This window comes from Engystomops pustulosus, chromosome 1 (assembly GCF_040894005.1).
Source record: "Engystomops pustulosus chromosome 1, aEngPut4.maternal, whole genome shotgun sequence".
NCBI lineage: Eukaryota > Metazoa > Chordata > Amphibia > Anura > Leptodactylidae > Engystomops > Engystomops pustulosus.
Genome location: NC_092411.1, coordinates 23331722 through 23343796, shown reverse-complemented (window position 1 = coordinate 23343796; position 12075 = coordinate 23331722). Strand labels below are relative to the sequence as shown.

General features: G+C 44.7%; 1 protein-coding gene across 5 annotated transcripts in view; it reads right to left on the bottom strand.

Annotated features, from left to right (window-relative positions):
• Positions 1-8650: 8650 nt before the first annotated feature.
• Positions 8651-12075, bottom strand: part of ANKRD55 (ankyrin repeat domain 55) — a 38163-nt gene continuing 34738 nt past the window's right edge. For 3 of the 5 annotated variants that reach the window (XM_072135701.1, XM_072135721.1, XM_072135740.1), the window contains one exon: positions 8652-9209. In XM_072135701.1, coding sequence (XP_071991802.1) covers positions 8950-9209 — 260 coding nt within the window. In that variant the 3' untranslated portion in view covers positions 8652-8949. Of the gene's footprint in view, positions 9210-12075 lie in introns of all 5 variants that reach the window. The other 2 variants (XM_072135711.1, XM_072135731.1) reach the window with 1 other exon arrangement.

Sequence of the window (12075 nt, the reverse complement as noted above, 5' to 3'; positions counted from 1 at the left end):
AGTGATGTAATCAGCTCCATAATTCACCAAGTGTAGTGATGTCATGAGCTCCATCGTTCACCCTGTGTAGTGATGTCATCAGCTCCATCATTCACCAGGAATTTGCTCTTATCTGTATGAAGGGGAATGGTTCTGTTCATCTCTCTGAGGGCAGCAGTGTTAGGATGATGCCACACATGGCGTTTTGAACCCATTTTTGGTCCGTTTTTAAGCAGTCTGTTAAAAAACGCATGCATTTTTTAAAAACCCATCCTTTTTTGACGGGTTTTACAATTTATCTTAATTAAAACTGGTCAAAAACGGAAGCGTTTCAAAAAAAGCGTTTTTGGACAGACTGCTTAAAAACGGACCAAAAACGGGTTCAAAGCGCCATGTGTGGCATCACCTTAAGTGCTTATTATGTGCGCTGCCCCTTATGAAACTAATAGGAATAACAGATGTCATTGTGATATTCTGCAGATGCTGCTTCTGTAATTGATAGAACAATACAGAGATAATCATCAGCCTTTAAGTGCACTGGGGGCGGTGCCTGATCTGCCCACAGACAGCTGCCAGTGCTTTGGCTCTTTTCAGTAATCTTCGGCATTTCAAGCTTCTTCTGGATCAAATCAGACCCCACCCACAGTGCACTTGCAGGTTGATTTGGATATCTGTATCAAGATTATTATCTCTTTATTTGCTCCATCATATTGTGACAAATGTTGTTGTTCAATACTCAAGGACCCCAGCTATAGTGCACAAGCAGACCCCAAATCCATCCTGAGGCACTACACACCTCAACAAGCGAGTGAGTACCCTAATGCACATGGGCCAAGTACTGGCCACCTACCACAGTGCTGCATGGAGGCATTAGACCGCTACACATGGCACCCACTGGATAGGTGGGTATCATTACCCGAGAATAACCCACGGGGGCTGTAAGGGAGCCTTCAGGATGATTCATGGTTGCTGTAGGATTGGATGAGGCAGAATCTGCTGAAATTGGCAGTGACTTAGATATCTCAGGCCATTACTGAGACTGCGAGCACGGAAAGGTCCAAAGACCCCAAAAGTGTCAAGAATATGGCTGTTCTAACTTTCTACTGCCAGGACATGTGATCTCAGACGCCAGTAACACATGGGCCCTGGTCCGTCGTTTGCAGACCGTTAGAGCATGTACCCTAGGATGAAGGTGTATCACCAATTTCACAAAAGATATGTTTGTATGATGATTAGGCTCCGCCTTTAGTGCACTTACGGTTCACTTGTATATCCATAAAAAAGTGGTGATGTCTGCTACAAGGGAAAAATTAAGGGCTCATTTACGCAGTTTTGTCCATTGCACATCTGCCCGTGCTGTGTCAGTATTGTTTCTGCATTTTTTTTTTCATGTTTGTATGTCATTCATCCATAAGTTTTTTCACATCCATAAAAAAACAGATTTTTTGCAAAAATCAGACCTGGTTCTCCAGCATCATCTGAGAAGAAAACGTATGTCCAATAAACGAATAGCATCACTGAAAATAAAGGGTCAGCATGCTCTCCATGGAAAACACAGGTAGCATCCTGTGAAAAAACGAGATGTGAATGAGCCTAACATGACCCTGGCTGTATGTAAAGGTTGGTCCCCCATTGGCTGTACTGAACATGCTCCATTATATAGATAATTATATATAGTTAATAGATAGATAATTTTTGTAAAATATCCATCCGTATGATGTTGTAAAAATATAATCTGTGCTGCGATTCCTGACGCCTGTGAGCTCTGCCCTATATACTTCCTGGGGAATTTTTTGATAATAACAGTATAGAAGGATCTCCTGTGAATGAGGTATTTAACGCTCACAGGTGAAATAGGACATTTTTAATCAGGAAATGTTTTATGTTTATTGTGGTTTTTTTACTTTTCAACAATATTTCCCAGAACATCCCCACTTGACCCCCTGTTCCTGCCTCCACCCCTAGAGAATCAATGAGGACTGTGTTAATAACCATCATAAACATAGATTTTTAGGAGGGACTTTCCAGAAATCACAGCCCCCCCTCCCATCGCAGTGCCTGGAATTGCTGAGGCTGCACCAGGAAAGCAGATGGTGCAAAGACAACACAGGATCTGAGCCCGGTCAGGAGTGCAGGGTATGGGGTCTACAGACGCACCTCATACCTAGCGGATAGGTAGGTATTCAAATTGTGTTGCAAGCACTTTGGTACAGCACTAAAAAGATAGTGAACTCCGGTGGACCTGAGCGGAGAAGCGACACATGCAGGATATTGGGCGGACGATCTTGCACATTGCACTTTCGGTGAACTACAGCAGACGGCGTAAATGTGCCCCATTGTGTACATTGTATCTTATTAAAGCTGCAGAACAATGTAACCAGAGCAGACCTTGCATAATGAGAACTGTCCTTGCCCAAACCAACCCCAGCCATCCAAGTCAGAAAACCCCAGAAGATTTGGGGATCATCAGTGGCATAACTTGAAGCTGCCAGTGCAAAATGTGTGTCTGCACCTCCTCAGGTTACGCCTCTGGGGAGCATGAATCTTGCATAAGCTTATGGAGACCCCATTGTGTTTGGTTCTCACCTGGATGTTCATCAATGTATCGAGGATGTACCTCTTAGCCATAAGCATCTGTCTACAGTCCTTTAATTACAACCCACTTTAGTCATAAACTGACCCTTTGGTAGTGTAAATGTTAGCTACCCTTTAGAGCCCATGTCCCGGGTCACAGACACAACTGTGTGCCTCCCTGTCCTGCTGGAGCACAGCTGCAGCCTCAGTCACCTCCAGTCGCTCCAGCGGGGGTCCCCGTTCTGTGAGATTTAAAGGACCAGTGCGCCAATGATCGGCGCTGACCAGCCGTCTGCTCTGATAAATTGCCGGATCCTTCCTGTGTCCCCTGACGGATTGATTCCCGTTCCTGACTGCGCTCCTCTGCTGCCTGTCCTGACCTTCTGCCTTGTTCTTGACTCCAATCCTGCGCCGCCTGTCCTGACCTCCTGCCTGACCACACCTCTACCTTCCGATTCTGTATCTTGCCTTGGCCACCACCGCAAGCAAAGTCGTGCCTGTGGAGCGATCCGGTGGTATCTCGCCACAGCAAGTCCAACACGCTTGCAGGTGCCACTCAGACTCCGCTCCCGTCATCGCTCACGGTGGTTCAGTGGGTCCACTACCCCTAAATCCTGACAGTCTGCTTTATTTGGGGCATGACCACCCCTGAGGTCCTTGTGTCTTCAAAGTCTGTGAAAAAGCCTGTTTTACAGGGAGTGTAAGGAGTAACACCTTTTTCATCCCGGCCTATCTCCAGAACAGAGGGATCAAAGACCGGAAAAGTTTGCGTGCTTCTTTCCCGTCTAAATACACAAAGGGACACAAAAGACAATCATATGTGTCCCATAACTTGGACATAGCTTATAAGTCCTCATTTACAGTAGAGGGTTAAGGGGTTGGGTTGCGCTTATATCCCAAATTTCAAGAACCTAGCTGGTTGCGAACCCAGTCAAATCACGAAACACCCCTGACTTCAAGTCTAGCCACCCTAAGTTTGGTATGGGGTGAGAGGCAGTGAAGTACCCCGATGATTGGAAGCAATAGCTCGAGTGTAACATCTTCCTAACAAAAGTTATGGAGTTTAATAAAAATCAGGTTACCTTTATGCGGCTTCCCCTCTCAGGGACATCACAGTCAGGGCGTGGGAGCCAAAAACCCACTGGATTTGAATTAGTGAATCCAGGGAAACCTGTTTGTCAGGCTTGGGAACTACACCATCACCGGAATTATTTCTAACTATTCCAAAATCTTTTATCCCATTTTATTTCCATTACTGTTTGTGTGTATTGTATGTATATTGTTTGTAGCCTTTTTCTAACTGACAAGTTTATGATTTTATGAGTACATTCAAGTTTAAAGGAAATCTACCATTTGATTTGATGCATTGTAAATCAAACATACCTTAAGAATGCTGTAGCTACACTGATGCAGACACATATCTTGTTTAATTCATGAGCTGAGTGGTTTTTCTGAAAAAACTATAATAAAATTATGATAATGAGGCGCTGTCGCTTCTGTACTGGGCCCTGCACTGCTCCAAAGAATGATGTGATCACTGTGTTGTCCTTGACAGACAGAAGCAATCAATTGCTGCACAATCCCCCAGCTGTTATGTATGAGTCATCCAGCTCAGGTTCATTAGTCCTGTCTGGACACTCCAGGCAGCTCCATGTAATGTGTTTATGAACGGGAAAGCTGCAACCCAGCTTTCCCAAGGTCCTGAATTTTATAATAGTTTTTTCAGCAAAAACTTAATAAGCGTCTACTTGTAGCCTTAGAGAATCTAAGTTTCTGAAGGGATTTACATTACCGTGTTCTTTAGCATAACATATGTAGTGACTGCATGTTCTGTGTGAATTACCAGTGTGTGTTGTTTGTATGGATGAGCCTACAGTCTTTTTAGTTTTAAGGGGTTTTCCGATGGGGTCCCACGTACCTCCGTCGGACCTGTCATTGCCCCATCAGATTACTGGAGCTGATGGCCGCGCATTGCCATTCTGCTCCATTAATCTCTATGGAGCTGATGGAAATTGCTGAGCTCGGTGCTCACCGATCTCCATCAGTTCCATAGAGATTAATGGCCACGTCACGTTTTCGTGATCTGCGGTGGTCTCAGCACTGAGACACTCACTGATCAGCAAGTCTGGCTCTATCCTGTGGATAGGGCCTGACTTTTCTTGTGGGAAAACCCCTTTAAGTAATTTGTGTGTGGTGGAAGGGTGCGGAGCACTTGGGAGTAGATGATGCCATCTTGCATCTGTAGGTGGAGCTTTGAGGGCTAAATTGTGAGGATTCCCTAGTGTAAGTGTACCCCATGATTAAACTTCACATCCTGCTCAAAGGGCTACAGGGAATGGGGAGCCTGGAGCACTGTACACCCGCTAGGTTTATTCCTTCAGTGGACATTAACACGTGTTCATGATATTTCTGATCTGCTGGATCTGTCCCAGATCACTCACTGCGAGGCTCATATCACAGAAGTCCCCAAGGTCAGACCTCGAAGACAAAACTATAAGGAATGTATGAGAAAGGAAGCCAGTTACCAGGCTGCAAGAGCGTGCTCACAGGAGGCATGCTGGTACATTGGGGCTCATTTACTTACCCGGTCCAGTCGCGATCCGGCGGTGCGTTCTCCAACGAGGATTCGGGTTCTGCCGGGATTCACTAAGGTCCGTGGGCCCGATGTCCACCAGGTGTCGCTGCTGCGTTGAGGTCCGCCGGAGTTCACCTTCTTCGTACCGATGCATGTAAGTGCTGATCATGCGACACAAATTTTTTTTAAATAGCTCGTTTTTTCCGAATCCGTTGGGTTTTCTGACGGCCACGCCCCCAGATTTCTGTCGTATGCAAGCCGGCGCCGATGCGACACAATCTGATCACGTGCGCAAAACGGTAATATTCTGGAAACCCATCGTTTCGCCCCCTTAGTAAATGAGCCCCATTGTGTTTAACAGAAATGTCTCTGAAGACAATTAGAGTAGTAGTACTGTGCTATATATATATGATAGATATACAGCATAAGAGTAGTAGTACTGTTCTCTGCCTTCTATACAGTTAATCATAGAAATTCGGCTCTCCGTTTTTGCAAAGTAGAAAAATATCTTTATTTGTGACGTACAGGCAATCCAATGTAATAGTGTGTAACGTTTCGATCCATAGTAGGTAAGTGAGCGGATATACCGCTGTAGTGCAGGCTGAGAGAGAGGGAACGCGGATCAACCACAGTGGAGAGGGCGCAGGCCATTTCTTTCTATACAGTTAGTACCACATTTCCCTGAAAATAAGGCAGTGTCTTATATTCATTTTTGCTCCTAAAAACGCCCTAGGTCTTATTTTCTGGGGATGTTCTATTTTTCTATAAACAAGAATTCATATTTATTGTTGAACAAAAAGTCAACATTGTTAACACACTGTAGTCATGTCATCACTAACATCTACATACCCAGCCTATCAAGAATTTCTTGTGACTCTATTTCCATGTACAATAATCTCATTATTTTACAATCCCAGTATTTATGAACAAAAAGCCGGATTTTTTTTAATTTAAAAGACATCTATCACCAGATCAAGGATTGTAAACCAAACATACTGACATACTGGTGTGTGCCCCCTCTGGCAGGATCTGCTCTTCTTTTAGCTTCTTATGCCCTTGTTTTTAAGAAAAAAGAGCTTTAAGAATTATGCAAATGACCCGAGGGGGTTCAAGCTCCATTAACTCCTCAGGCTCATTTGCATAATTTTACAAGCCTGTTTTTTTCTAAAAAAAAACAAGGTATAAAAAGCAAAAAGAAGAGAAGATCCTGCCAGAGGGGGCACACACCAGTATGTCTGTATGTTTGGTTTACAATCCTTGATCTGGTGATACATGTCCTTTAAAGAACATCGGGGCACATTTACTTACCCGGTCCCGAGATCCGACTGAACCAGTCGGATCGTCCGACGGCCAGCCCACCGATTTCTGTTGCATGGAAGCCGGTGCTGCTGCATTAAAATCCCATCGTGTGCGACACAATCCCCAGTTAAATACCTGTCCCAGCAGTGCAAATCCAGAAAACGTCGGAAAAACTGACGAAAGTGTGGCCGCGGACCCTTAGTAAATAAGCCCCATCATGTCAACAACTTTTCTAACATCCTTCTAACTCTCCAAACTCTGGATTCCATCAAGAATTTGCTTGTATAAAATTGCACTAGGTCTTATTTTCGGGGTTGTCATATTTGGAGGGAAACGGGGTAGTAAGGCTATATTCACACGAACGTATGGGGGACGTATATACGGCCGACGTATATACGGCCGATATACGTCCCCCATACACTTCTATTGGCGCACGGCACCCTACGGGAGCGGTACGGTGCGCACACGTGCGGCACCGTACCATTCCGTACCCGAGAAAAAGATAGGACCTGTCCTATTTTTCCCGTAATACGGCGCCGTGCGCCATAGGTTGCTATGGAGAGGGGCGGGGGTGAGCTGCGCTCACCTCCTCCTCCTCTCCCCGTACACTGCCGTTGCACGCTACAGTACTGGCGGGCAACGGCAGTGTGAATATAGCCTATCACATACACAGACAGACATGTATTTCCCCGGCACTCGGCTCAGTTGGGAATAACATGTTGCAATGGGGGGTGTTAGAGGTTTTACATTGGATCCCAGTTGCTTCCAGTTACTCCTCCGTCTGGTAAATGTTATATACAAGAAGTGCAAAAAAATCTCTTGGACTGAAAGCAAAAGAGGAAATTTCTTCTTCTTGTCAGGTTGCAGGAAGACAGTTCTTCTTTATCTGTTATTATAGGAAAGCTAAAGGAAGCTTCTTATAATGAAAGGGGATATTGAGAGGATGGAGTCACAGCAGAGGTTAATGTCTCAAGGGTGAGCCGAGTCCCAAGGTCAAAAACGGTATTGTGTGTGGCTTCCTCTTGGCTTTCCGTGCACCACATTGATTCTGAGACGATAAGGGATATGATTGTTATGATTCACTGTGGTTTATGGCCAAGGCTGCACCCTAACGCAGCCCTACCCCTAATAGGACACCTACTCAGGGACCAGGAACCGTCTTTTGGAAGGAACTTTCTCGTCAGTTGTGAATTGCTATCCCGCCCACATTCTATCCCTCACTTGGTCCATGCAGTTCACCAGGGTCAGGACCTTGCCAAGAGTCCTCTGATATAATGTTGCAGACTCTATGTTACATGTAACTCTATGTGTGCTCCACTCAGTGATGGTCAGCGTAAGATTCCAGAGTGTGGGCGTGGACTCTCTAAGCAGACACTTCATGATCCCTCTAGTGCTGTGAGCTGACAATATGCTTAGATTATCAGGGTACACGGTTTATCTACACTTTTATTTAGCTTCTGAACATTCACTAGCAGCTGACACATTAAAAAGAGAGATGAAACAGATCAGAGATGATGAGATCCTTGAGATGGATATAACACACAATGACATTCTCAGCTCTGCTAACTCACTTAATCAATAAAACACAGAGTCAGTTCTGCTATGAAGTCCTTATCTGTCTGTAGCTTGTAGAGTAGGTCTCTGCACACCGCTGCTTGCTGGCAGGAGGTGCCTGTGTCTGAGCTGGTCTTGTAATGCAGGGGGGAGGGAGGGGCAGTAGGCAGAGAGCACAGCAGACTGCAGACAAAAGAAGCTATTCATCAGAAGAATCCGACCATAGCCTGAAGATTTACATTGGTATTCATTGGCACCCAAAATTGTGTACATCAGGACTGATAGAGAAAGTTTGGACTGTATTTTTGTTAATAACAGTGAATTAGAGAATCTGTTATTTTGTTATCCTGAGTACATTTAAAAGATCTTGTCTTTGTGGGAATACACCATTAAACTACTACATAAGATATCACTATGGGCTGCAGGGAATATGATTATGTTACCAAGTCAGAGGACTCTGCAGGGTGAACTATGCAGTGGAAGCAGAAAAACTTTGGCAGCCATGAACAGACCGGACTGGCAATGCTACACACTCTATAATGTCAGTGCCTATGCTGAGAGGTAACTTGCTGCAGCAGAAACCCCCGCCTTCATCTGCAGAGTCCCCAAAAAAAAAAACACTTTTCCATGGAAAAATTAATAGGACCAATTTACCCAAAAAAAATTTTTTTTACGGTGATAGGACTTGGTTTGCATATTTCCATTTTATTTAACATCTTTGAAGCAAATATCAGATAAAAAAACCGGTAACATTGAAGAACATTTAACAATTCCTTGTAAATTTCCACTGATCCGTCATGGAAGATCACAAAATAACAACTTAGAAAATGATTGATTAAAAAAAATAGCAAAACCCGAGGTCACATCCAGATTCATTCAAGTAACAAATGACTCACAGCACGCAGATCTCACAAACGCGACAACCCACAGGGAACAGACAGGAGACGCATGGACAAGGGAGGGGGGCGCTAGTCATTGGTGTCTGACTTATTTGGGGGTGATGTAAGGCCTTCTGTTGTGCTCTGTCCCCTCTGACTGGGGATGGCCGGCAGGACCCGCGTTGTCCTCAGGGGCTCTCGTCTCAGGACCGGCAGGAAAGAATATAACGAGTGACTCTGAGGTTTGGAGATGAATAATGGGGATAAACTATTTCCAGTTCTTAGTGAATTTGAAGGCAAAGACATGGACTTCTTCACACCCGGACATACAGGAGCAGGGAGCAGCTGGACTGGAAAAAAGGAAAAGATACATTATTAGCAATCAGGGGTTTCCAAAAGTCTCAGGAAAACCTTTGTTTTCTGGGTCAAGGTACTGAAAAATACACTTTACTTATTTTTTGGCTCCAGCATTGCCCCACACATAAGTTCTCATACACTCCTAGAGGGACATATGTGTTGGTCATAGGACCTGCTGGACCGGGGTGAGGTGTGGATCGTGTGATCACCAATGATTCCAGACTAGTCAGAAGTCATGGTAAAAAGACGTTCACTACAAAGCTGGATCCAGTCCAAGGAAAGTTTTTTTTTCCTTTAAGCGGTGGGACCGATACAAAGGTTGCCACACCTCAGAGCCTTTTGCAGTGGACTTTCGGTGATGTCATGAAGCCCTCCACTCTAATAATATATATTAAAAATGTGTCATTTCTTGTATTGTCCCAGGTTTAGGGTCATTACTGAATTATTTGTATGGTAATGTTGCTGGAGTAGACCCAACAGGACTTATCACCCTGTTGGGATCAAAAATTGAAGGACCCAGCTTTTTAGAGTATAACCCAGCTTTTCCAAACTATCTCTAGCTATTTAGGCTGCTTGGTGTATAAAATAACATCACCTACAGCAGTGATGGCAAACCTTTTAGAGACCGAGTGCCCAAACTACAACAAAGACACCGATTATTTATCGCAAAGTGCCAGCACAGAAATGTAATTTGTGATTTATACTCCTTCTCTGTCACAGATTTCATTGATACCAGCCCCTGAGGACACCAATATAGCAGAAAATAGTCCCAGGTAGAGCTGTCACTTTAAAATAGCTCTGTGCACAGCAAGTCCTGGGCTGTCTGGGACTGCAGGAAGATACCTGGAGTCCTCTCTGGTGATGGCCTGAGTGCCCACAGAAAGGGCTCCGAGTGCCACCTCTGGCACCAGTGCCATAGGTTAGCCATCACTGACGTACGGGGTCCTTGTGGGTGTATATATTGTGTACAATGTGTGTTATTTAAATATTTAAGCATTCTAATTGTGTTTACCTGGTGCAAAGGCAGACTGTTCCATTGGGTGGTCCCTAAAATAGAGTCCTAAACTCTATAAATATAGACTTAGTCCTGGGTACTGGGTCTTTCCTAATTTAGTCTGTCCTAAAGACACACCACTGATTTGTTCTTCTTATACAGCAGAGCTGACTTAGCTCCAAGGAGGTTTTCTCAGGACTGTAGACCACTCCTGCAGTTTTCAACACAACTTTAAAGGAAATCTACCACCAGGATGAAGGACTGTAAGAAAAGTACACTGACATCCTGGTGTGTGCCGCCTCTAGCAGGATACGCTCTTATTTTAGCTTCTTATGCTCTTGTTTTGTATTAAAAAAAAGCTTTAGCAATTATGCAAATGAGACTGAGGGGCTCCAGGCTCAATTAACAGATATGAAGCCCAGAGCCCCTCAGTCTCATTTGCATTGTTTTTAAAGTCTTTTTGTTTTGTAGAAACAAGGGCATAAGAAGCCAAAAGAAGAGCAGATGCCACCAGAGGGGACACACACCAGTATGTCAGTACTTGGTTAACAATCCTTCATCCTGATGGAAGATTTCTTTTAATCCCTGCTTCAAGGGTACATTATCTGCACTTCAACCATCCATTTGACAATCATTGTATGCTTGAGTGTGGAAAGGTGCATAGCCTGTTATTGCTGCTGAAGCTGCTAACATCATGGGCCTCTATTGGAACAGCTGAAATCCATCATATACATTGGTAGAGCCCCAGGAGGAAACGTATTACCATGCAGCCTGACCCTCTTCTTGCTTCACCCTACTGGCCCCGATGGGTGTGCAAGAGGCCTACACAGGACTGTGCTACCATGACAGTCGCAGCTAGGCTGCAACCATGCCGGCCGCTCATCTCCTGTGCCACATCTGCCTCCATACAGGGAACCCCTGTATGGAAGATGATCTTATAATGGACCATGGCCAGAATCTCTGCAATTGTGTCCTTGTTCTTTGTGACTATATTGTAGGACTACTTTGCGCCCCTGCTGTGTGCTCACATTCTTAGGTTTGTAAAATAGTGTATAAAGAAGCATGGAAGATAAAATCCTTCAACATTTGCAGCAAGATCCTGAGGATGTTCTGCGAGACGACCATCGACTGCATCATTTCCTATGCCGTCTTCTGCTTGGGGTGGGGGAAAGCATGAATGGCAAAACATACTCGCTAAAGTTACAAAAAGGCCCCAAAGCATAATCGGGGAGTCTGTTTGATACTGCATGGAAATTTGAGGCAATCACTACAAATAAGTATCACCCATAGTCGCCAACCATAATAACAGAGCAATATTAACAGGGCCGGTGCTAGCACTGGGCATCTCCGGGCAAGTGCCAGGGCCCAGACCTGCAGGGGGGGGCCCACATTAGGTTGTATGTAAGGAATCCATGGGGGTGAGGGGGCTGTAGCTAATGAATCCATAGGGGGTAAGTTGGACTTTATATTAAATTATATAAACTAGGATGATACAGTAGGGGATATTTTTGGGAACAGGAGTCTGTTTAAGTTTCTGAATTTTTAAAGCCACCACGTAAGTTCACTGCAAAGGGGCCTACTTAGGATCTGTCGCCCAAGGGCCTAATGATACCTGGAGTCGACCCTGATTATCCACAACCGCTACAGGTAGTTACAATGCAGAACTGCCAAATAACACAACTCCTGTGTCCCCAAAACCATCAAACTGTTTTATCATGCACTGGTCAGGGCTGGTTTTAAACAAAGTGGGGCCCTGGGTGAAACTAAAAGTGGGGCCCCAAAATAAAACTATTTTATGAACAGTCACAGTCAGTAAGAGGCTCCTTTATCCCTGCACAATAATAACACGTTGTAGCTACACACAG